The sequence below is a fragment of the Colletotrichum aenigma genome, assembly GCF_013390185.1.
Source record: "Colletotrichum aenigma strain Cg56 chromosome Unknown KSG_Cg56_contig04, whole genome shotgun sequence".
Lineage (NCBI taxonomy): Eukaryota > Fungi > Ascomycota > Sordariomycetes > Glomerellales > Glomerellaceae > Colletotrichum > Colletotrichum aenigma.
In genome coordinates, this window is record NW_023500910.1 from 1,236,370 (window position 1) to 1,262,802 (window position 26,433).

Consider the following 26,433-nt stretch of genomic DNA (forward strand, 5'->3'; position numbering starts at 1 on the left):
ATGAGTAAACTCGACAGACACACACTTTTCATTGATGAGGTCGAGACGGATGTAGTGTTTATGCAGCCCAACAGCAGCAATGCACTCCCGGACGCAAACCTGGTCAGATACAGCCCTGTCTCTAGGCCAGTACAAATCTCCACGCACCAAGACTCCGAAGACAATGAAATTGTTCGCGTGTCCTCTGGATCTCCGTGGAAGCATTATGAGCGCAAATTTTCCGTCATATTAAGTAGAGAAAGACACGTTGTGAAATGCAGAACTTCTAGCGAAAGTTTTATGATAAGGACTGTCGACGGGCGATCTGCAGAGAAGAATGTTCTGTATCTCCGCAGCATTCAGCACCCCAACGTCGAAAGAATCAAAGAAATGTTCTCCGAGGACATATTAGACGCATCTACCCACTTACACATCGTTACAGAATGTTCCACAGTCTCCTTACTTCAAGTTTACAGATCGCCTCAGTACCCTACTGAGCCAGAGTTGGGCTCGATTCTGCAGCAGGTAATGTTCTACGCATATTTACGAGTTTTTCTCATGACGTATACAGATACTCGATGGTCTTAATTACCTACAAACCAATAGTCTCATCTACGAAAACCTCTTGTGTGCCCATGTTTCAGTTACGAGCCGTGGTGAGGTAAAGCTATTGGATTTAGAAAACTGTGTGTTCAATGGCAGTAACAACAAAATGACGCGCTCCTTTTCCCTACTGATGAATCGCCTCATGGAAAAAGAGAGGCTAGAGGGGAAAGAAGTTGGCCTGGTCCGGTTGAATCGCTGGTCGGGACTAGCAGCAGATATGTTGGCCGCGACTACGGACTCCAGCATCAAGCACTTGCGCAACCATCCGTTCTTAGAGAAGTCGTGTAAAGAAGACCTGAAGTTTTTAGTGACATTTGTATCAATAGCAGCTCGAATCGACTATAGAATACACTAGGGTTACCAGCTACAAGCTAATCGACAAATTTGGTAGTCTCCGGACAAGGGGGCTATGCTGCAGCCCCAGCAAATTTTGTATGGTTCCATAGATATATAAAGTCTCCACGTTGCTCCTCCGGAGTCATCTCTCAACCTTCCTCGTTCTACTTTCATCTTAGTCTCACATCCATTCTAAGCAGACATGGGAAAGAAAAAGGACTACTTCCAAATTGCAAAGGATCGTCACGGCGACAAAATTCCAAGCATTATTAACGACGAATGGGTGCCTCCGCGAGTCTCAGAAAAAACAGCGCGCGACTACAAAAGCCTGCTGGCTCTTTGGGAAACGTAGTAGGGCATCCTCTTCCAATTGTCGTTTGTTCAAACTCGGACTTAAACGGTACAGTACAAGGGCCATCAATCCGAAATCATCAATCGGCGATATCAAATCGCTGAAGGACTTCATGCTTCAAGTTGGGAGAGGCATGAATGGTCTTCGATCTGATGCACCAGATCCTAAGTCACTCTTGCATAAATGGAAGCTATTCTCAGCAGCTCAGCGATGGAGCACTGGAGTCCCGGTCGATGGGCGTAACTACGCAATCATCAAAAATGTACGTTTCGCCTTTTTGCACCATCTCCGAGATTTGATTTTGAGCCTAGGGCCAGTTTTGCTTGACTCAGTTAGCAGAAGAGCTTGGCTGCACAACAGGCAAGCCAGCAATGCCGCGCAGGCATGCTACTGCAACGCATTTTGAGAACTTGGCCACACATCATTGGAAATACGATTACAAGATATATGACGAGCCAAGCCTCAGAATCGACCTTTGGGCCTACATTCAACTACACACATTCACCTCTGCACGTCTTTCGGATTACTCAGAGTCCTCAGCAAGGCGTGGTAGTGGCGTGGGTCTGTACTTCAAGGTGAGAAGACCCTAAATTATGTGATCATGCTCTAATCATACTCAGGATGTCACATTCGGAGTGTTCAAAAACGAAGCTGGGGACCCTGAGTTCACAATGGAGTGTCAGAAACAGCTTAAAGGAAAGCAATGGGATCCCCAGAAACGGTACGAGTGTCTGCCGAGTTTTCATGGTACATACACTAATGCAGAGACAGAACAAAGTCAAGTTTGCATGAGGGATATCAATCAGAAAAGAGGCCTCTGTGGCTCAACCCCATGCTGTTTTTTGTGGCGAAGTTTATTGCTCTCGGGGCGTTCAGCGAGTACAAGACGATTGACGACATACTCGCGATTTCACCGCCGCAGAGAAGCAAGCTCAAAGTTCTCAAATGGTCGAAATCGCTGACTAGTCGTCCTGTGTTTTCCACACGAAATGGAAAGATTCGATCCAGTAGCGCTCTCAGCAATCAGCTCCGTGAACTGGGTCACCGAGCAGGATACGCCGAGCCACCCAGATTTCATGACCTTCGCGCTGCAAACCTTCATAACATTGGTAAGTTAACCTTTCAGAATTAGAAAAGTGCTTCGACTGACACAATAGACCGAAACTCGGCATACACCGACACACAAAGAATGATTCAAGCAGGGCATGACGACCCGCTAATGCACCGAGAGTTTTACGCCTCAGTCAACCCTGGTATCGATGGTCAAGGTACCTATTTGGGCAATCCGGTTCGGAGTCTAGGAGACACATTTCGAGACTTGGAAATTGTGTTCAATCCTAACCAGCCTGGAACACTTCCCGCAGCAGAATTGGAGGCAGTGATGGAGAGTAAAGAATACCAGGCATTGGAAGAGGAAATAAGCACAAAACGCCAGAATGGGGCGAGTAAGAACGATATCAGGCTGCTCAGCCTTCATCAGCACGCCCTCATCGATAAAGCGTTGCAGAAACATCGACTCATTGAGGCTGAAGCTGCGCAGACACACGATCCGTATCACGACGACAATGATGAGAAATTGACGCCGTGTGCGCCGGTTTCCTTCAGCAGATTGAAAGCTGTGACTCCAGAAAGACGGTTACTTTCTGACTTGCTTTTCCAAAGCGCGCCGTTACGGAGCGACATCGGCAAAAAAGCTCTCCAGTTGCTTGTGGACCTTTTCAAGAAGACAACGGAGACAAGTGTCAGACAAGGTTTGGACCGACATGAGTGCAAACACAAGACCGTTGCAAGAAACGAGGTTCACGCATATCGCTGTCTCAAGAAACATCTAACTCGGCTCCATGGCTTCGCTGAGTATTGCTTTTTATGCAATGAGTGGTTTTCGGGGCATCACATTTGGGAGCAACATTGCAGCAACCATATCTCGAAACGAAACCTGCCACTCGACATGCACTGGATGCGATTGAATGGCTGCAGCATTCTGCCAGGTATGTGTCCTGATTGTCTTGGGGACGATGGGTTGCCGCCATCAGAGCGGTTTCAACAGTTCGTGGAACTTGGGGAGTGGGAAGCACATTTGCTGCAACACGACGGAAGTAAAACCAGTGGTGGGCTATTTTGCGGTCACCCTCAGTGTAAACTTAACTTTGAAAGCAGGAAGGACTGGGAGCATCATCGTTACGACATTCATAGAATCCAACAGAGGGTGAGAAAGCGCAAGCGGGCTGACAATGGTGGCTGTGCAACGACAAAATTGGAAATTCAGCTGGAAATAGTAGTCAATACCTCTTCTTATTTTCCAAAGAAGAAGAAACGCTGAATCAGTCTATTTTTAGCTGGAGATCACTGGGTTTTATATCTTTGTTTGATTGAAATGTCTTCTACTCTGTGTGGATAGCATGAATACGAGCAGCAGTAGACAGCATAATGAATGCTCCCCAAAGACAAAGTAACCTCGAAAGAGCTAGATGGAGATCTAAATGTCGACAGAGGCTTGCAGAGCACATAGGTTTGGAAGTTCGCTCTTCGGAGTTCTCGAAAAACGCTAACTCAAAGTAGAGGATCGAGTGGGTTTGACACTAGACCCATCCCAAGTCAGGCTTCATCCTTCGACCGACGATGGTTATTGTTGGAAAGTTCTGAATGATGCTCACAATTATCTCTTTGAAAAAAAGAAGAATCTAAGTGATCAATCTATTGGAATTTACAAGGACTTGTACAATCTTTGTGGTGAGGTCTTTGAGGCAGTTCCACGAGAGCAGGTCTCAGCAGTATCCGAGACTGCCTTTGTTAGCATCTTCCGGTCGACTGAGCCAGCCTGATGCTGACATATGACAGCCTCAAATCCCAGCTAAAGCCACAAGCTTTACGGCCCGAATCCGAGAACTTGAAGTTCAAAACGACTACTTATCTCAGCAAACATCTTTGATAAAGTCACAGCTTGATTCTGAGGTGAGGCTCAGACTAGAGCAGAAGGAGGAATTAGAGTTATCGTACCAAAGACTCCAAGCAGTACTAGAGGACTTGAAGAAGGCCAATCTTAGAGCCTCGTTTCTTGAGAAGTCAGCTATGAAGTGCTCTCAAGGGATGTCGAAATTGCGACCAATTATAGAGGATATCCAGCAGAGTTGTATTTTTTACCAAGACGGGTTCTTATAGTTAGTCATTTTTGGACAGGAAGGAATATATAAAGACCGTTGTGAAATGCTCTCCTCAGGCTCACCTGTACAATCATCAACGACTTGACAGCATCATGAGACCAGCTCAATTCATTTTATTTCTAATTTCTGGTAGTTCGATATTGTCGTCTATCTCTATTCTTCTGTTCTGTATTCTCAGCAGCAGGGTAACCGATGAGGGAATCGCAACTATTAGCCTCAACCTTACATTTGAGTCGGTCGATAAAGGTCTGCAACTACCATCACAGGCTTCAGAAATTTTCAACCAGGCTACAAGGGTCGTCGGGTCCCTTCCAACACAGGTGTCGGAGATATTTGGTCAAGCCACAGAGGCTATCGGCCGACTTCAATCAGTCCCTGCAGAACTAAAAATAGGCACAGAAAAGGTATGCTTAGTAAAGCCGGTGGAAAAATGTCTGGACGTCTCGTCCAATACAGCATCACTCCAGCTGAAAGGGTTCTCCGCTATACCAAACTTTCCAGATGTTTCTAAAATAAGACTTCGCCTATTCCTGATATGGACTACCAGCGTTGTTTGTCTTTGTGGTCTTGGACTTATCGCACTTTCAAGACTGCGCTCGACAATGCTATTCTCGAACGCTGTTCTAAATACATTGATGCGACTTCTGCCGGGGGTTATTGGCTGTCCCCCTATATTTTTAGTAACCTACTTCACATGGGCTATTTCTGGACAACTTCAAGATATCAAAGGGATTATGGTGAAGGACGGGCCGGCGATGTATCTTTTTGTCAGTGTGCTATTTTTGATTGCCATTCTGTCTAACATCATCTTCTGGAGCCCCTCTATGAAGCTTCGTGAACAGACATCGCTATAGATCTTTCACTATCTTCAGCACTAGGTGCTACTATAGTTTTATGCTAGTTGCAAAATGGACGCCCTGGATGGCATGATCGATGAGCTTCTTATGGACTTACAAGACATGGAACAATCGGACGCAAAGCTCAGAATACGCAATCTCGAAAGCGAGAACAGTATACTTGCGCAAGAGATTAAAGCTCAGAAACACAGAATCAGCCTTATGCACAGTATGTTTCACCAAGCTGAGACACTATTTCAGACTCTTTCCGACACGCGGGAAAGTTTTTACAAGCAGAAGCTTGCTGCTGAGGAATCTTGGTTGGCCTTTTGGGGAATTCACAACTACCACACTGCTCCTTTGTTCAGTATAGAAGACCTCTCGGCTTGCTATTGATATTATCTAGAGATGAATCACTGCATCTTAGATTCGTTGACTTGGTTATGAAGCGTTTGAAGTATGTTTCGAAAATCGTTGTTCAACTTCTCCGTCTTTGTTGCCCAGTCATGTAGGTGCCGAATATAGGAATCTTGCTGCTTCAGTATATTTTCAAGCCTTTCCAAGCGAGAGTTTTGATCCTCCGCGGTGTCCTTAAGTCTCTGTATTTCGTTCTCGAAGTTCACCAGTTCTAACCAGTCATGCGATCCATCTGGAAGAAGCGTTGACCCAAGCCATTGTTCAGCTTCACTGAGGCCCTGACATGCCTTAAAGTGTTAACCTTAGTCGAGTGTTTCCTGGGATGAGATGCTCTGACTTACTGTCTCGTTCGTTTGATTCGCATTTTGCTTGATGTGCTGGATGGCTTCCATGGCTTGTTGTGGATGATTCACTGTTAAGAGGCTTGGGTCAATGAATTCAAAATCGATTGAAGCCTTGTACGAGTCCATGTTGGAAAGCTTATCCAAGATACTAAGCAGGGTGATGCTGCCATTCCAGACGTGATCAAAACGTCGTTTCAAAGCTCCATCAGCTTTTTCTGCCAGAGAACCCTAATGATAATATGATTGTGATCACCCTCAAGTACATATTATCATGTGGTTGACTGCTATCTCGGTGTGTCGCTTGTTAGCATTCGACCAATCTCAACGTAGCTAAAAATAGTGCGCGGCTAGCGGACGCCATCTCCAGCCGCGCTACATGGGTACCCTGCTAAATGCGCGGCTAATCACGTATAAGACGACCAACAGTCTGCAGAAGGACTGATCTGTGTTTATTTTGACATAGAGTCGTATGACACGCCAACTTGAGTCATGCTCCCCCAGACTATGATTGATCTAGCCTGGCTGTGTAAATGCGGCGATGCTGGCAATACAACATCGCCCACAAGAATATGCATAGATTTATATTTAGCCACATGCGTCCCGAACCGGTTCGCGGCACCGTCGCTGAAAATGATACCAGCTTTGAGCTGGGTTTCTCTTATTGTTGAATCTTGATGGTGTTTATAAGGAGTTATGCGAATTGACACTTCTCACGATAGATGGTGAACCAAAGCACCGCAGCAAAACAAAAAAGATGTCGCATCAGTCCCAGCCGTTCAACGATGCTTTCAGTTGCGCAGTAGGTTCCCAGCTTGCAACTTATCTATGTTCAACTTTTTGACGCGAAACCAGCAACCCAGTTCAACTCTTTCCACGTCTCTGGATATTTTGAATGCTGAAATGACGGAAATCCCGTTTGCAGACACGTTCGTCTATCACCTGCGAAATCATCTGCATGCCACCGAACAGCACACTGTAGCATTCAACAATATTCTTTGCCAGTTCTCTTTGGCATTGATTGAGCTCCAAAAGACGCACCAAGCGCTCAGACAGGAAGAGGAGAAGCATTCCACAGCTCTTAGACAAAGTGAGGAGAAATATTCTCAGCTCTTGCAGAGCTACAACGACCTTCATCTTCGGTACTGTCGATCGCTCGATGCTGAGACAATTCTCCAGAAGGAGATTAGCGACTTACAAAAGGAGACGCAGATGAAGGAGGACGCCATCGAATATTTAATGAAGGCATCAGACGGAGAAAACCCTACTCCATAGCACATGGATCCAAGATTCCTACAAAAGCACGAGAGTGTTAAAATAGATCCATCTAAATTTAGATCACCGTGGTCTTGAAATCTTTTAAAGTAGTGCCCATGGGAACACGATGCCCTCTTGTTTGATTTACGACCCAAGCCAATATGACGAAAGAAATTGCTAGTGCAGCCGCCAAGTCCAGAAAGCGAATTAAATCCTTGAGAAGAAAATGCTGGGAGTATTCGAATCTTCCATATAAGCGAGTTGCTCTAATTATATTTGATGAACGTAAATCAGAATGGAGCATATTCAACTCGGAAAGTGGCACCGACTGGCCGCCTTCAATGAGTGAAATTGTAAGATCCTCGGAAATTCTTACTTCTCCGCTAAACGAACACAGATGAAGCAAAAGCCGGAAGCTGCCATACTTAGCAAAGCAGACTTTCCTGGGACACCAGGATTGCTTCAAACTCGCAGGGAAAAAGACGACATGGCCAAACTATTGAGCAATTTAGATGTACCAAAAGTCCCAACACTGCTGTTCAATGCACACATATAGAGTGAAAAAGCCGTAATTTTGTTTTGAGTGCTTATTCTAACTACGTGAAGATCTATTGTTCATGCTGGGTTTCGGGCCTACTGACGGCGGACATGGATCAAATGGTGCTTTCTGAACTGTTGAGGGTGCCTCAAAGATCGACCGACTCAAATCACCCGGGAGTTCTGATATGCCTGTTGGGGGCATCTGTGTGACATTCAACGGGTCATTGACCGTCTTTGTAACGTGGCGATGATAGTGATGGTGATGGTGGTGGTGAATGTGAACCATTGGTATCGAAGCCAAACACCTGCGACATATATTTTGGAGGTTGCCGTGTTTTATCTCGCGATCTGATCTATGTGAGTAGACACGATGCCGTCTCTCCTTACAGACAGCACAGTTATATGCATACTTGAATGACATGATGAGTTGCTGAATTCGACTTATTGATTTGACTAGGAACTTTTAAGATTGTGCGGTGAGAACAGAAGGCGGATCTTAAGGACGTTGCGTTCTAAAAATAGACATTAGCTTTTTCAATCGATTCAGTCCAAAACTGGCCATTCCGAGGTTTTTAAACGCAAATTGCCACACGATGAACAATGCATATTCGAAGTCAACATTGTTCACTGCAGAAAGAAACCATGAACGCCTGTTCGTGTTGGATGTGGCTGTCCGAAGCATCACAGTCTTTCACAATATCTCGTTCTTCGCGACTGGAGACGTTGTTGGGGTTCAAGCCTGCACTGCAGCAGTGCTCGAGCCTCGTACTGGTTATAGGCTGTCGCGAAAAGTTCGCCCAATGTCCCCAGACCTACGGCCTCTCTCTGCACCTCAAAGATGGTCTACTCCTGAGCTACGCATCCTTATACCCCAGGAAGGTGAAGGAGCCATGCTCAAGAATACAATGCATGGCCGTTCACCAAAAGACGTTCAACACCTGTCAAACATATCAAGCTGCGGAATCCACCATGTATGGGCGGGTAATCTACCCTTTTGCAGACGTCTTCTGCTTCTTCTCGTATTGCTTCAAGGACGTCGACTCCATCGTGACCAGATTGGTTGAATGGATTAGAACCAAAACCCTCGAGCCGTCGCCAGTCCTTCCTCATCTATTGATTATTCTCGAATTTTCCGTCGATTCTACTTCAGTTCAGAGTTACATCGACGCAGAGATAAACAAGAGAGCCTCACTGCCGCTACGTCACTTTTTCTCTGCAATCAAAATTCAAGAGGCCTTAGGGGTCAGACCAGAGAGAAAGCTCAAGATCATCCTCGCTAAGAGCGCACAGGATATGCAATCCAGAAGGAAGCGGTTATGCTACGCCTTCTCAGTGAAGCATTTCCAACACCTCTTCGACGTTAATTTTAGTTCTACCCAGCATCGGAGAGATGGTTTCAATTCTGTCAAAGCATCAAGGATGGACTTCCCCGTGAGCGTAAACCTATCCCGATATCTTCAAGATTACTTGAGTTTGATCACAGATGCTAAAGACCTTGTCTCTTTTGCGGGATCAACAATTGCAGCATGTCTAATACTGGATCACTACGTACCCGAAATGCACTTGTTCAGCCCGAAAGAGGTTTTTAACACGCTTTACAGAGACGCATGCATGCACGCGGCACAGGCTGTATTTCAAGTTGGTCGCAAAGGCGGTATACTACTGCCAAGTTCCTTCGTGGACAAGATTTGCAGCTCCTTTGCAGAACTTTTCAAGGAACTCTTGACGGGAACCTCGGCCGTCAATGTTCACCGACAAGTTTTCGACAGTTTCACACATCACTGGAGAGCTATCAAGAGCAGTACCGTATGCCTCACTTGCTTGTCAAGAGTTCCAGAGCATCTTCTTCTTTGTGGGCATAGCATATGTGTCGAGTGTTTAAGAAACCTCGCTGCTTCTGCCCCACATGATGGTTTGTTGCTCCATTATGAAGCTTGTCTACTTTGCCATGAGGATGTCAATTTTAGACTCCGCCTGTCTCCAGACACGGCCGGCATCAAGCTTCTAAGCATTGATGGTGGTGGCGTCAGAGGCGCTTTGTCTCTGGAGATATTGAGGCTTCTAGAAGAAAAGGTAGACCTACCGATTCCGATCCAGGAACACTTCGACTTTGCGTATGGCATCAGCGCAGGTACGTGTGGTCTTTCAGTACATTACAAGCTTATTCTCACGCATTTCCAGGGAGTGTCATTGTTGGTGCCCTTTTCATTAATGGCTGGTCAGTCGCCAAATGTGCTACGTCTTTTGAAGCCTTCGCCCAAGTGGCCTTCAAGCCACGCAAGTGGGCTCTGATACCCTTCGATATATTTCGAAAACTCGTCTCAATTTTACTTTCCGACGCCATGTACTCTCCTCATAATATTGAAACGGCTTTGCGGGAAGTGTTTGGGGGTCAAAAGCTGCAGAATGCTTCGTATGCGCATGCTACAGGTGCAAAGATTGGAATTCCGGCAGTGTCTACTAGCAATGACAAAGTTTATTTGTTCACTAATTATAGAAATCACAACAAAGCAGGACTTCCAGGTAATCGTATCCCCAATAACCACTAAAGAGGTCGAATTACTAATGAATTTAGGATACTTGATTCCTCTCGACTGTGACGATGTTTGTGTGTGGGAAGTGTAAGTGTCTCCGCCATCTAAAGTATCACTCTAAACAGGCACAGGATGCGCAGCAGCACCGCAGCACCCTGGTAAGTCGTGGTGCAATGACTTATCCAGGCGCACGATTGTTAACTTCATAGCTACTTTCCTCCTTACGCCATCGAGGGTGTCGGAACGTTTCAAGATCCAGGTGTCTTCACGAACAATCCGATCTCATTTTGTGTTTCTGAGATGCGAAGGCTGTATCCAGACCTGGAAGTGCCTGATCTAATCTTCAATATCGGCAGTGGGTCCTCTGAAAAGAAACCACTGGAAAGACTTGGTTCCTCTCTGATGGGTAGATGTATACCGCGCTTGGCCAGGGCTTACTTGAATCTCATTGGGGGTCGCAGAGCATGGACTGATTTCATCTGGTCTGGTTGTCAGCGCATGACTGCAAAATGTCGTCGTCTTGACGTGCAGTTCAGAGATACAGAACCGGCCCTCGATGACGTTGAAAAGATCCCTCTTCTTAGGACTGCAGTCCAGACAGACGAAAACATCGCGATTGACATCGAAGAGTCAGCGCAGAAACTGGTCGCAGGCTTGTTCTACTTTGAACTGTGTTCTCCGCCTCAAGGTGGCAGCATGATAGAAGGGAAGATACTTTGTGTCAGAAAGAGCCCAGACCCATCCTTATCTGCTATCATCCAAAGATTGCGTAGACTCCGAGCAACATTTCTCATCAATAATTGCCAGTTTAGGTTTCGGAAAGAGTTTGGGGTAGACACCACGGGAAATCTTAGGTTGCACCTAGCAATACCTTTCACTGATAAGATCGCGATACTCCTTCGGGAAGGAAATTCGGAACCACAGCATATCAGCGGCTCACCATTCAACGTTGACAAATTGGTTTCCAGACAAGGCTTACGAGCTGCCTTTGGAACTGGGGCCCACAAACGAGCAATACAGGATGCGTCAAAGAACTCACGACTACCCAAAAGACGACGAAAGGTATACTAAGGCTACACATTACGCTATAAGCATTGCAGCCATTTCCAACAGTTTTTCAATGTCTCAAAAACAGCACGGATTGCATAGCATCTATTTTACCCATGACTTGATAACCGAGGAACCGTTCGAATCCACTCCGCGTTGTTTTCAACTTAACAAATCTTGAATTCCAGACTCCTCTTAGGATCGACAAAGAGCCTTGAGCTAATTATCAGAGCAAGAGACTCTGGCTTTCCCAACCTGTACGCATCTTCTACAGAAGCCTGTGAGATTTCCGACTGCTCTTACACAAGAATCAGTGGGAGTTCTTCAGGCTGAGGATATACTCACTTATTTGGTTGACTCCAGCACTCAGTATACTCATGAGATTCTCCGAATCCATTCCTGACTCGCTTGAATTTACTGACCATGCTTTCTGGAAGGGCTGACCGAATTGAAAATGAAAATCAGATAGAAGCTGCTGGCATGACACCGTAGCCTCTTCAAGTAGGTATGCGGGTTTCATGGGATGCTGCCAAAATTTATCCTGGGTTCCATTAGAATTGAGAATAGAAAACCGCACAGATACTTACCGGATCACTAAAGCGGCTCCAATATATGTTTCGACCCGCATCTATTTCTCTCACATGTAATAACAAGAAGTAAACCAACAGTATGACCGGTAAAGGTTCCTTCTTCATCCTCTGGTGGTCTGAGATTTTGACGCATACCGCCTCGTCAAGCGTTTGAATCACGCTCTCCAAACTATGAATGATCTGGCTCTGCACCATGCGCGGGACTGGCACGGTCGCATACCAAGGTGAAGTTGGATCAACGACGTGTCGCATGTCCAGTGTATCTGCTCCAGGAGAAAACAAGATGCGACGACGCATCAAGCATAACGCTGTGTACAGCTCCAAACATGCTTGAATAAGAGGATTCTGCAATGATCAGATTGAAAACAAACATTGCTTGCTATCAGCAGGTGAGGGTGCCTTACCTGGCTGAGTAGACTGGCGACATATAAGAACGGCCTTAACTGTGGAATCTTTTCCGATGCTGCTTGAATTGCCGCGGGAACACAATCTTTCACGTAGATTGGAATTGACTCAGCACGAGAAATGCCATACAGGGTTGTTGGAATGCTGTGCCAGCCTCCATCATTCTTCACGACAGCACGGCCGTGGTTTTTGCAATTTGGAACAAATTGCCGGCACTCAAGCCGTAATGCCGGGCCAGGTTGAAAATGTTGCACGAAAGTCTCGCGTTCGGTACCAACGTACAAATCTTTGGGGTTAATCACAAGGTTTCTCACGTATTCCTCATTTTTCCCTGTCTTGAGGTTAGTCTGGGCTGATTGCTGTCGTATGAAGGCATGGTACATTTGCTGAATGGATACACAGTTGGTATGCGCGGTAGACAGCTGTGAAGGGGTTGTCTGCGACAAGCTGTGCACTCTAGGTTTCCACGTTCGCTACGTTCACACTTTACCTAGTTAGTGGTTGAAAGCAGGTTGGGTTCGTCACAAACCTTTCGTTTTCGGTTGTTGCATAATTGGCAGGCCTGTAACAAATAGAGACGATAGTACGTATCTGATACAGTGGTTGCAATAGGCGGGTACGAGACGACCCCCTCTGTGGGCGTGGATTGTAATGGGAATGTGATGCGCATCGTCGTTTGTGATTGCAGCGTGTCCAGAGGAAGTTCCGGGGCGGGGTCACGTTCTGTGTTTATCCTTCTGAAGGGAACATGCATTCAGAAAGTTGATTGGCCGGATGGTCTTACGTCACATGCATGATGCATTGATATCGGTCTACCAGTTGATCCGAGCCCGCTCGACCTTGAGGTCCTTCTGCCAAGAGGCTGACAAAGACAAGATACCCACCCCATTCGATACGTCCGCGAGACGGCATACGCCCGGGCCCGGGCCTCGGGCCCGAATCTGGGCCCGAATCCCGCCTTTACGTATGGGGTCGCCCACACCACTTTGTAGCTAGGCGCGCTCGGCGCTCGTACCTAGATCAATCAAGCCCCTTCACGCATACACATATAGCTGATAGATGATTTCTTTGGTCAACGCTCAATGAGCCACTACAGAGTTTCCCCCACCGCACTCCTGACTATCACCTTCTTGAGTATCGGTTTCAATCAACCTCTTAATCGCTATATCGAATTGAAGCATTGCTTCTTCATCTCTTGCTCCCCTTTCCATAGAGACCTAAGCCTAACTTAGTTTGAAGACGAACAATTTGCTCGTCGGCACTCACCTCTTCATAACAATTCTGTGATGATTTCAGGTGCACGGTCGGATCAACTTCAGCCTGCCAAACAGGGGTATCGGTAGAATCGTCGGGATTGGAAACATCTGGCGTGAGGATGTTGATACAGAAGTTCTGCTTTTGGACCTTGGGATCATAAGCCCGGGTGGGGAAACTCGCATTTTCAGACAACCGCTTACCTTTCTCTCGAACTCGACTAACTCGCTCAGCGTTTTGGGAAAGCCCTGAAGTAGAATCCACCGGGGACCCGCGTCAGCAGACCGTCTGATATGTTCTCCTAGTGTTTCCACAACAAGCGCCTTAGGAACGTCGAAACCCTGCGTCAAACAGTACTTAAGGAAGTCCTTGTGAACGAAAGATGGATCTTCGGCCCGCTGAGCCAAAACACTGGCCAAGACTGTATGCTGATAGCTCCCATCCTGGGCCTTTAGGGTGCAAAGCTTTCGGGCCCACGCCTCATCTCCTACGACACGTCAGAGAGGCACTATTTTCTAGACTCAGTGAACTTACCAGTGATAAATATAATAGGCAAGCGACTACCCCGCCTTTCAAGATGTAGGTTTCTCTCCTTGTTGAGCAAATCCGCCCAAGCTTTAGCTATGGGGTCTCGGACGAGATTGGAGAGACCTTGGAACTCGCCCAGACCGCCGGCTTCGCCGTATGTTCGTTCTTCATATTCCTTTGCCTGTATCAGACATTCTAACTTGTCCATTTGCTTCATCCACCGCCCTTCGTTGGTCCTTCCCTCTTCATAATCCAGCCAAGCGTCGACTACTTCTTGGGCCAAGACCGGGTAACCTGGCCGGACGAGACTCTCGATCCATTTGAAACCCGTGCGCTCCAGTTGTTGCTTCCTGTCTGGTTGATGTCAGTCGCGAAATCTCCGGCATCATAGACCACAAACCCTTCGAAAAGCCAGCAAAGGTAGGTATATCGCCAGCATATGATTCGGCGACATCGTGCACTAGACCAATGAACATGCATCGCTGTTTATCCAATGGTGCCTGGACTAAGGTTAGACAGTACTGAGGAGCATGACGGAACCTTACCGGCGCAAAGAGACCCAGCAAAGCCAGCCGCCAGCTATGGCTTGCAACTGTCTCGCAATCCTTCACAAAACGTAACCAGCCTGTTCTTGGAAGGTGTTTCAGCTCTTGCAGCTGGTGAAGGAAGGGCAGCGGCGACTTGATCCAAGCTTCTTGAGATTGGTCCATGATGTTTGTTTATTTGAAGAACTTGTCTCGCTGTAGAACACAACCGTTGAGTCAGTTTTTGAGGCGTGCGGGGTAAATGCCAAGACCACTGTTGTCGTCGCGTCAAGGCGACAAAAACACCGTCATATTTATGGGCCTGAGCGGGGTAAGAGCCCACAAATCCTCGTCAGTCCACAATGGTCGTAAGCACGATTCCATTCTTTTTACACATCATGAGGCCAAGTGTAACTTTTTGACGGTAATAATTTGCCGTGAATATCTCAAATGCAGGGTGAACAATCTGGTCAGTATGGCTGGTTCTGGTGGTACAGCCTCTGTTAACAGCTTCCAACAGCGTCGGCCTTGTGGGCGGTTGACCAAGCTGTGCCGAAAGATGGCCTGCAATTTGATCAGAATTCGCCGCTACATTTCTTTCACATACTCGGAAAGCTAAAAACCATCAAGCGCGAAGGATGGCGTCGTCATGGCATTGAGTACTGCTCACCTCCTTGCTCTTTTGAACCCTATTAACCGAGTCCAGAAACGGCGAGTCGATTGCAGACCACAGTCATCGTATGGCCATGATGGCCCTTTTGGCTCCCTCGCATCTCAACGTGCAAAGATGTGTCATGATGTCTCTTGTTCATGACATAGCTGAGAGTCTCGTCGGCGATCTCACCCCCATGAGCGGAGTATCGAGAGAGGAGAAAGGCCGGCGTGAGATGAGTACGATTGATTATTTCGCAAGCATTGCAGGCCCGTCTGGTGCTTTCATCCGAGAGCTCTGGCATGAATTTGAAGCTGCGGAAACACCCGAAAGCCGGATCGCACAGGATTTGGACAAGGTTGAGCTTCTACTCCAATTCGTAGAGTACGAAGAGGAAGGCAAGGGTGGTATCGATTTAGGAGAGTTTGCCGGTGTAGCAAACAAGATACGGTCCGAAGAGTGCAAGGCATGGGCTAGAGAAATCTTACAGGCCCGTGAGAAGTTTTGGGGAGACCGCAGTCACAAGCGAGGTGAGAAGGGAGCTGACGGTGGTATTTCGAGAGAATATCAGCAGATGCAAGACGATTACTACTCAAAAGAGCAGTAAACAAATTGAGAGGAGTGTATTTAGAGTTCCTGAACATAGTAGGGTTTGGTAAAAATATTACCCCTGATTCGCATTGGAGCTTCTGTTACTCAATGTTTTCTCTGCTCATCCCTTTGTGTCGCAAGACGCAAGTCAGATCGGTTTCGAAATATCGATTCTCGTCCTACTGCATTTTGCATCAGTGATGGGGCTTACCACCTGCCGCAGTCGTGGCTTAGACTTACGAGCCACTTTTCGGATCACCCTTGCGTTGTCGGAAAATCATATCCCAGTGCCGAGAAGCGGTAAGGCTGCGCTGACCACCTAAAATATTTTGTTGGGCATCAACCTTTCGCAATCCGATTCACGCGCCATAACATCATTGGCACCACCAAGCGTGGGAGTTCGCAAACACAGATATCAAGATGAGCATTGTAACAGAGTTCTGTGTTTCTTAAGAAGAGTTTGTCTGACACTACCGAGGATAGTAGCGAGATCCCACGTAATGAAGAGTGGCAACGGCACGCCGCGCACATCACAGTATCAAGCGACATCGAAGTTACAGTCATTCAAGCACTAGGCCTCAGAGTCATGGATGGTAGTACGGAGAGATGGAAGTATTGGCCGCCTACGTTCCTACAGAAGACAGGGTCAGCAAAGAAAGGAGACTCCATCGAGCTATTCACAGGAACAATAGTCGTATTGGATACTACAAGCTAGGGAATACGGCGTCGGCGTGTATAGGCCACGTGTACTTGGAAATCAACGCAAGACCCTCAATTCTTGGTAACTTGATCTTGACCTCGAAATCCCCATCACCCCCGACGTCTGCAGTTATTTGCACCGATGTCAGCAAAGCAAGAGTGTCTTCCACCACGCTCATCTCAGCCTTGCCTAAGGCACGCCAGATGTCGATAATTGCATGTGTAATCTTGTGCCTATCCATCCCAAGTCCACTGAAGATGCTCATATACAAGTCGTCGATGGCTTCGGCGGACATGTTGCTGAGGTATCCGAGGGCCAGTTTCTGCTTCTGCGTCCCAAGGCCCTGAGCGCGGACACGTTCCACAATAAGTCTTCGCTTGTCGTCGGTTGCCGGACTTGATGCATTGGGAATAATAGTTGATTCGGAGAGGTCGGCAGTCGAAGTGTCCATGGGACTCGTCTTCGGCTGTTCTGTAGTTTCGCTCGTGAGGCCGTCGGACACTCCATCTGACTCGGACAAAGACAGAGCTCTTTTTCGTTTTCTAGGATTTGACGCCTTGATGGTCCCCGCTGTCTCTCTTACATCTTCATTCTCATCATGTTCCAGAACTATTGTTCCATCATTCTCGAAATGTAGGATCGTGTTGAAAAGGGTCGGGATGTCCGTCTGCCATTCTTCATACGCCAGCTCTAGTTTTTCGTTAGTGTCGGCCTCAAATTTGCCGAACCATCATACCTAGAAGATAAAATCGTGCCCATTCCGATTTTGCTCGAAACAAGCTCGCCAGAAAGCTCATACACGCCTCCAGGTCCCTCGGCAGGGTATTGAGGTGTGATAAGATATCATCTCGAACATCAGAGTATTGAATGACAGCATCCCACTCCGTAGGATGGATACGCCTCGCAAGAATTGCCATCCCTGTGAGGGAGATTTTGTCGACTCCATGCAATTTGTGGTATCGGCTTTTGGCAATCTTTTCTAAAAGGACCTTCGGGCGGCTGACAGTTGAAGATAACGGTGAATTTTTGATGATACGAGCTCTTGTGCTGGCGGCTAGTTTCTCGGTGGTGCTTTGGGCCAGCTCCTTGCGTTTCAGAAGTTTTTCAAATCTTTCGATCTTCCGTTTAATGCGCGCCGGGTCCATGTCGGCTGACGGTCTGAATCGTTGGTGATTGGGGACGACGGAAGAGAATCGGTTACCAAGGGGATGTGAGCTAGATCCCAGAAGAGAGAGAAAGGGGAGGTGGGAGGTACGCTGCGTAAAGCTGAATCTAAGCAGATGGGAGCCAGCTCCCAGAGAAAAAAAAAAGGGGAGGTGGGAGCTACGCTGCGTAAAGCTGAATTTAAGCAGATGGGAGCCAGCTCCCAGAAGAGAGGAAAAGGGGAAGTGGGAGGTACACTGCGCAGAGCTGAATTTCAGCGGGTGGGAGCCAGCTCCCAGAGGAGACATATTAGGAAAGTACGAAGTACACCGCAAGGACCCAAATGAAAACATCCGCGCCACTGTGAACATGGGTGCCTGCATGAGCGGATCAATCTGCGCATGTCCTGTTATTGTATAAGTGGCACTCTCTGCACTGATGACTGGTGCCTGGCATTCTTCCAGTGTGCCAACCTCATTTCTTCCACCATGGCTTTTCTATCCGACTTTCAGATTATTGACGGTTGGTTTGCCTTCGCCTTGGCAAATCTTTCGATTTTCTTCTGGTTCGCGTACCGTAACCCCAGAGCTTTGGACGGCACCACATCTTGGTCCCGTTACAGACTGTCATGGATGTATCGGAAGTATGCTTGGGCAATACCAGCCTTATTTTGTTGTCTGACACTTTCGTTTGCGTCTGTCTCATCGACAGATGACAGACTAGCCTTTCCCTTCTCTTGGGCTCTGAGGGGCACATGTATTTTTATGGTCGGCTGTATCGAGGTAGTCAACCCTTATCCAAGCGAGTCCAACTCTAACAGTCCACAGTTTTTCGAGGCTTTTTGCGCCATCTCAGAACCCCTTTTCGACATAGCCAACATGATGATCGGAAAGTCTGCTTTGGTTCTTGCAGGCATCGGTCCATGCCTGGTATTCATTGTGGGCATTTGGCAACTATTTGAGGGCAGGAATATGCTTTCTGCTGCCCTTGTCCTGCTGCATGTTCTTGTTCTGTGCTTGATGACTGCCCTCGCAGCCAGATTGCATGTAGGAACCGGACCATCCCATACAAAAGCGCGCATGTGGTTCCTGGCTGGATTATGTGCTCTGGTGACTGTGGCCTCTGCATTCATACTTGCACTCTCTGTACATGAAGAGGTTGCATTCGAAACCTCGCTCCAGTGCCTGCCGTGTGCGGTTATGATAGGAGTAAAGTGGTGGAGATCGAATACAGGATCCAAGGACAGCGGACGGCTGCCTTCACGTTTGGCTCGAGACGACTTAAGCACATCAGAGACGGATCAAATCGGGCAAGAAATTCCAGTGTCAATTAGAGCAACCGTTTAATAGGAGCGATTTAGGGATCATATCAAAACATGATTCCGGCCATTGAGTTTGTGACTTATGTCCGACATGCCTGCATATCAGCTCGCAGGTGCGGGCGGGGAACCTGGGTCGCCCTAGTCCAGAAACGTGCTGACGGCCCTGATAGTGCCCGCAGGTGTTTTTTGAGCAGAGCTTAACAGGCGTCTCGCTCAGGAATAGTTTGAAAAGATGCCCTTCCGCTAGCTTCTAACCATCCCTGCTCGCGGATCCTTGACAAGGTCCGCAGGTGTTTTTTGCCATAACGCCTAACAGCACGTGAAACGGGCCTTTGATCTTGCAGGAGGTCTTCACAAAACAGGTAAGGTCGCGCGGGATGTACATCAGATCCAATGTTGTGTGTACCTCTCTTCCACGCAGCTCCTAAACCTGGTGTATAGACACCAACCCCCACCGTGAATGCATCATCCGACTTGAGGAGCACACACGGCCTTCCTTTCGCTGCATTATCAGCAATTCTGTCACCGCCGCAATCCTACCACAATTCTGTCCTGGACACAATGCCACCGACGTTCGTGCGCAAGATGACTTCTACCAACCCAGCGATCATCGACGCCATTCACACACAGGCGTTGATCCATCAGCAATGTGCCAAAGCCGGCACCTCGCCGCCACCTTTTGTATTACATGAATTGATCGGAAAAGGCAGTTTTGGCCGGGTCTACAAAGCTAGAGACGCTCCATCGGGCCAAATTGTGGCTGTCAAAGTCATCAGCATCGAAGAAGGAGACACAGCAGAGCCTCGATTGTCCGACACGATCGGCGACATCCTCCGGGAAGTCAATACACTGAAACTTCTGATGGGAGGTACGCTGCGAGTGACAAAATTGAAGAGAATGGGAGGTACGCTGCAATTGACAAAATTGAAGAGAGTGGGAGGTACGCTGCGAGTGACAAAATTGAAGAGAATGGGAGGTACGCTGCAATTGACAAAATTGAAGAGAATGGGAGGTACGCTGCAATTGACAAAACTGAACATGCTGGTGTGGTTAGCACACACCAGAGGACGGATCGGACTTCCTGCACCAGGGCCGACCCTTCGTGTTCCCCGTTCAAAATGCCCGATGGTACTCAGACAGGGGCCACGTCTAGACAAATTTGTCAGTAACCCATAAGAGCTCTCATCGGTCCAGCTGTGGAGTACAATCACTGAGAGGTTGAGTCTTGAGATGGCTCAATTCAATCTTCACTTCTACAGAGCCAGATGCAGAATGGGCTATCCGCATCAAGCGGGGGGCGTGAGGTTAGGATTGGAGCAGGGACCAGCTATATCCTAGTCGCCATGCATGGAAAGACCCCACTGACTAGACCAGAATGGGCCAGCGACCTTAGTTAGGGACCGCAGGTATCCTACTAGTAATTCTTAACAGTCGGGAGATCAATCTAGGCAGGCCAAAACCTACTGCACCTCGGCCGTCTCGTCTGATGGCCTTCATCCTGGTCGTCGTGCATGGAGACCCCACTAACTAGACCAGAATGGGCCAACGACCTCAGTTAGGGACCGCAGGTATCCTGCTAGTAAACCTTAACAGTCGGGGATCAATCGAGGCAAGCCAAACCCTTCTGTGAGTTACGAGTGTAAGGTAACTCGGCCATCTCGTCTGATGGCACCATCCTGGTCGCCGTGCATGGACAGACCCCGCTGACTAGACCACAATGGGCGAGCAACCTCAGTTAGGGACCGCAGGTATTCTCTTAGCAATCCTTAACAGCTAGGGGATCAAGCTAGGTAAGCTCAACCCTTCTGTGTAAGGTACCTCTGCCATCTCGGCTGATAGCCTTCATGGAGGTATTGTGGGACGCAACACTAACCTCCACGGCCCCCACCCCCTTGCGTTAGCGTGCCTGCAGCCCTTGAGCCCGCGGCGACCTTGATCTGACGCTCTTTCAACATCACCGACGTCGAGCACCATGGAAACACCACCGGATGATGCTGCCACTTTGAGATCCGAGACATCGCAATTGGAGAGCTCTCCCACTCCCAAGACAGCGGCCACATCATGATGAGCGGGGCCACTTCCAGGTCCCGGCAAACGCGGAACCAGTCTGGCAATCGTGGCAGTCCTTGCGGATGTCACCCGGTGTGATCTCTGCTGAACCCACCTGCAGTTGCATTATGGGTGTGGAATCTATGCCTACGTAGCCCCTGTCCTTGATTGTGTCCCTGGATTGGTGCAAAGTCCGATGTATGAAAAGGCGACCAGGAGACTTGCTTGGTTCGCATGGTTCGCATCGCAAAATTGCACTTTCTTCCTTGCAATCACCATGGCCACCTCTCAGCCAACGATTCCAGCTTTTTACACACCCGAAAGCCAGGCAGAAGTAGAGTTCTACATACTGAACCTGGGCCGAGAACGACCAACACCATGGCGAATGAGAGCTCACGAATTGGACGGCTTGCGGCGTAGCAAGTATCGCGAAGCCGTCGCCCGCACCTTGGAATCGTCCGGGGAGGTGTGCGTCCGACGCGAAGGCAACTTCATGGTCTTACACACCTCCCCGGAAACGAAACTTTCTGTTGCAGAATTCGACGACATCATCAACATGCCTCCACCTGAAAAAATCATGGACGATTTCTATGCCCCTGGAACGGCTGCATGTCACATGGCTAAATTCCGTCTTCGATGCCAGAGCGAGCGCCAAGCGAGGTCATCACCATTGAGTAAAGGAGACTCAGGGACGACGAAGGGATCTCAAGGAGGCGACCGTCGTCTTCTGTCGATGACGATCACACCTAAGGAAACGGGACGCTGTGGCTGACGATAGCACATTCCGTCTCAGGCAATGGAATTTACACATGGGGCATCAAAGTTATTTGTTTTATTTGAGAAATACTACTGATTACCCCATGTCTACAGGCTCAGCTCGTTGAGTTGAGAATTGATGAACGTCTCGTTAGCCGACTTGGTGGTGTCCAACATTGCCTTTGAGTCTTCAATGCTGTCCTGTGCAAACTCCTGGACCTTTGTCAGGTTATCGTCATCCTTTGCCACTTCAGCCATAGCCTTCCAGAGTTCCAGCTGGCCGCGTCAGCATCAAAAGACTTCAAAGTCAGTATGCGACATACCAAGGCAGTTTCAGTAGAGACCACGTCTTCTATGCCAAAGTCTCCAATCGTAGGGAGATGAATATTTAACCATCGCCACTCCGATTTCATGAGGTCCGGCAACTTGTGTTGCCTCGAGTGATAGACGAATAACCCAATCTCCCGGATTGTATCGCCTGCTGGGAGATGGCACACAATCATTGTGGTGAAGTACTCCACGAGAGACTTAGGAACCTCTTTGTTGACAAGAATTTCCTTAACAAAAAAGCTGACAAAAGGCGCGTAACGGTTTTGGTGTAGCTGGAGAATATCCATGTCGTTCGTCGAGATATGTATGCGGGTGATGGGGTGTAAGATGCAGGAGCTCATGCAGGAAGGCAACCGACGTGAGTGGAGGGGGAAGCGAACGCTCTTTATCTTGAGACGATGCCGGAGCGGGTCTCGACGGCACCGCACGCAGCTTTCATAGAGCCGACTGCAGGTGACAGGTCGACTGAGAGACCTTGGCTGAACATGCCCTTTTGATGAGGATCGTTCGGCCCAAAACCAACCCAATCACTGCCCTTGGCCACTGGGCTAGGCCCTGGCTGAACTGAGTCGGGCACTACTTGAACTCCGGCGGCCGTCCCTCGCGCAGCAGCCGACACCTAACACCACTACTACCATATTCGACTTAGCTATGTCAGATCCGATGATCTGGCGTAAACTGGAGCTTCTCTCTGACGGAGTGACAGGGCTTAAGAAAGGCGAATTCATAAGCGGCATTCGGGATCTTTTGCTCTGTCTGTTGATGTGCTTCGCTTTGCTGTTTGCATCTCTTTTTCAGCTGCCTCTACGGCCTCTACTATTCATTTCCGACTTTGGGAGCTCGGCTACATCTTGGTATAAGAGTCTTCGCCCGGAGACTCGCAGATTCCTGACACCCTTGCCTTTATTCATCGTCGCACTCTTCGCGTATTTGATGAAATAGGGGGCCCTGAGGACGCGCATTTTCCGGCATCGCTGATCAACAATCTTCGGAAACTTTCGCCGCTACTTCGATCGAAGAAAATGAAGCAGAGTATGCGGAAATCGATAAGGAAAGCAGAAAAAGCCATCGATTGCATCCTCAAGCTAACCTGTCGCCGAACAACAAGTCAGCATCTCGGCTTCTACAAGGAAGGCTGCGCGCGGTCCCGATTTTGCATACCCTACATATGGCGCGAGAGAACGAAAGAAGCCTCGCAAGGGTCAAGAATCGGATGCGTTCTTGGAAGTCACCTTCGTCGATCTGGAAGAATCGAAACTATCCTTCTGGCAATGGCACAGGACCTTTTGTACACTGGTGGCCCTTTCAGGCGTTTGGTCTTTTCTGAAACCCACGTCTGGCTCGTCGCTGTTGAGCGAGGCGGATTCACACTCTATGAAGCCACGACGGACGTCTCTGAGAGATGTCAAGAACACGATTGCCAAATCCCTCCCAAACTTAAGAAAGAGAAAGGCGGACGAAGATGGTGGCCCGACACCAAAAAGACAGCGGCAGAGCGACGCTGATTATATACGTCGTGACGAAACCTTCCCGTATGCGTCTGAGACGCCCCTTGTCGACTGGAACACGACGGAGTCTCTTCAGTCTAAGCCGCTCATACCACATCGTTGTGCGAGCCCTGTGCCTTGTCCGGCCAGCTGCGAACCCGAAGTGAGACCTGTGCTCGGAGATGTGGTCCTGCTTCAGTCGATGGGCAATGGAGAGTACCAAGAGGTTGCAAATCAGGCGTCTGTGGAAGTCTTGCCTCAGCTTAGTGTGGCAAGCGCGTACACGCAATTTACTAGTACATGGGCGGAAACAGTCATTACCTGGATGAACGGATGGTTCCAAGCATAGTCACAGACACACTCCTTTCAGAATACTATTCCTTTTCACTGCAAAATGTTCGAAACAGTGAAGGAGGGCAATTCGTATCTCCGCCCACCTGCTAGTGGGTAGATGCACTGCAGTGACTGGGGTCAGTGGGTATGAGCAAGGGCTAAGATGCATCCTCATTCGCCGACGACAAATTGACTGGGGATTGAAGGATCCTGGTCGATGTCGTGCCTCGATTTGATCCGATCTGGAGCCGGCCTGAGAGATCATACATAGGCCGGCTGGTTCCCAAAGTGCACATTCTAGCCTCTTCCTTCAACAGCGGCAGACTTTGCAGTGCTTCGCCAAGATGCCAACCACAAATCCTCTTCCCTTCTACATACCGAACGGCTTCGGCGGCCAAGGCGAGACTTTCCATGGCGCACTTCCCCAGATTTGTTTGGCAGACTACCTCATCTACCACCAGACAACCGGAGTGTTCAGGCACTCGCTAGACAGAGACCCCGTAAGCTTTCCACGCGAGGGCATTCCCAGAACCAACTGGGAAAATTTTGAGGAGAGCTATGTTGGCCCTCTAGCTCAAAGCATAGCTCTTGGCGGGACGAGCACCAAGACCTTTCGATGTCCGCCATTTCAAGACCAAATTTGCCTGCTGTAGGTACCCGGAGCACCGTTTTATGAGCGATTCAGCTGAAAAGAAGGCAGCATTGTGCGCGTGTGGTCTATTGTCTCGCAGAGCGGCTTCACAGACTTAGTCCTGCGACCGCCGAAAACTCCGTCCGACGAGATAAACGACGACATATGCCACGTATTCGGGCTAGATCCTTCCGAGCTCCCAAAACTACCTACATACCAGCCATCGCATGGCCAATGCGAATGGAGCACCAACAACATGTTCGGCGCTACAGCAGCGGAACCAGCTGTATACCTTGAATGGGAACAGGACGCATTGGAATCTACCAGTGCAGCGACAGCGACTTGGAGTCAGTTGAGCGGGAGTACAGAAGAAACTCAGTTACATCCTCGATACCTTCTACACAGCAATTCAGAACTGCCGATAGCGCCAACGGGCACAACGGCTGATGACTTAGCTGTATGCCCTACCGACACCCAACAAATGAGCTCCAATGACGATCTTCTACCATGGATGTATTTATATGGAATCACCGAGGACGGGGGATATCCAGATTGCGAGCCACCCCGCGATCAGCATGGAAACTACTACTGTCTATGGCGCTCCAAGTCTGATTGCATGCACCAGTCGGAAATGACCGTGGAAGAATACCAGTAAGGGCTGATGGTATATGTCTCAAGTGTGGCTCATTCGCTAATTTGTTGGATCTCAGAAACTCTCTCGACGCGCATCTGAGGCGGTTCTCATGCAAATACTGCGGAATGAGAGGTGAACAGCAAGAGTCAGTGGTGAACCATCTCCGGGAGCAATCTTGGTGCAACAATATGTTGAGATTGGACATACCCTCCGCGCCGGGTGTGTCTGGGCAGGTTGTTGGGTACCAATAGAATCAGCTTCTTTTTTTCCTTAGCCTACTGATCATGCAATGGCATGATGGCCTCTTGAACGGCATGTGTATAAATGTTCCACCGCCACCGGGAAGCTCTGAATACAAATAGCTCGCTTTTCCCTCGCAAACATTCAAATGTCCTCAGCTTCCACAAAATCTTCCACACCTTCATACACCCACAATCATCGTCCAAGAACCACCGCAATGGACCGCTATCCCTGCGTCAACAGATACAAGCACGGCGTTGACTGCCCCGGCTGGGTCAACGTGCATGGCGCTCGCTGCGAGGACTGCGTCGTGGTACGTGAACGGCCGATCGAGCAAGCAGCTCATACTGACGTGACTAGTACAACCGATAAGTGGGGGCGCGAGCATCTGGGAGGAGAACGGGAGGCAGGAGATAGAACGCACTTAAGCACAATACAACTCCACTCATCCATCTATTCCAACGCGACGTGGTGATATCCCTATCGGTTACGGGGTATAACGGCCAGATCCAAGGCCCAGACCTGATGCGCTGGGCCGGGCTGCCAGCTGAACATCGGCGTTCCAACAGACCGTGCATCAGATGTCACCTCGACGGGGTCGGTTGTGGATGGCTGCAGGCTTGCTCGGGCACACAAGTACCCAGAACGCGCGGGCGTCGGGATCCTCGCACAGCCAGCGGCACGCTAGCGAGTTCCCCGGCGCCGCTGGGGTGTGGATACGTGCGGCGGTCAAGGGTCATGGGAGGGTCTCGCTTGGCGGACACGCCCGGGGTGGGGTGCGAAAATCACGAACGACGACTCCAGCCGACTTGCAGGTTCGTCAATTTTTGGCCAATTCTAATGCCAGTCCTGCTTTGAA

At 48.8% G+C, this 26,433-nt stretch overlaps 4 protein-coding genes across 4 annotated transcripts; 2 read left to right on the plus strand and 2 right to left on the minus strand.

The window, feature by feature from the left end:
* Positions 1-567, plus strand: CGCA056_v006236 (uncharacterized protein; the record flags this gene model as incomplete). The annotated part of the gene is made up of 1 exon (XM_037321487.1): positions 1-567. The coding sequence occupies one exon, from the start codon at positions 1-3 to the stop codon at positions 565-567; it is 567 nt and encodes a 188-aa protein (XP_037179728.1).
* A 1,077-nt stretch (positions 568-1,644) lies between these two features.
* On the plus strand, positions 1,645-2,722 carry CGCA056_v006237 (uncharacterized protein; the record flags this gene model as incomplete). The annotated part of the gene is made up of 5 exons (XM_037321488.1): positions 1,645-1,848; positions 1,894-1,994; positions 2,045-2,382; positions 2,431-2,661; positions 2,709-2,722. The coding sequence occupies 5 exons, from the start codon at positions 1,645-1,647 to the stop codon at positions 2,720-2,722; spliced, it is 888 nt and encodes a 295-aa protein (XP_037179849.1).
* Positions 2,723-13,618: 10,896 nt separating this feature from the next.
* Positions 13,619-14,893, minus strand: CGCA056_v006238 (HD domain-containing protein; the record flags this gene model as incomplete). The annotated part of the gene is made up of 6 exons (XM_037321489.1): positions 13,619-13,624; positions 13,668-13,805; positions 13,859-14,142; positions 14,190-14,537; positions 14,584-14,683; positions 14,729-14,893. The coding sequence occupies 6 exons, from the start codon at positions 14,891-14,893 to the stop codon at positions 13,619-13,621; spliced, it is 1,041 nt and encodes a 346-aa protein (XP_037180058.1).
* Positions 14,894-22,027: 7,134 nt separating this feature from the next.
* Positions 22,028-22,536, minus strand: CGCA056_v006239 (uncharacterized protein; the record flags this gene model as incomplete). Its single annotated transcript, XM_037321490.1, has 2 exons — positions 22,028-22,195; positions 22,243-22,536. The coding sequence occupies 2 exons, from the start codon at positions 22,534-22,536 to the stop codon at positions 22,028-22,030; spliced, it is 462 nt and encodes a 153-aa protein (XP_037180059.1).
* Positions 22,537-26,433: the final 3,897 nt, after the last annotated feature.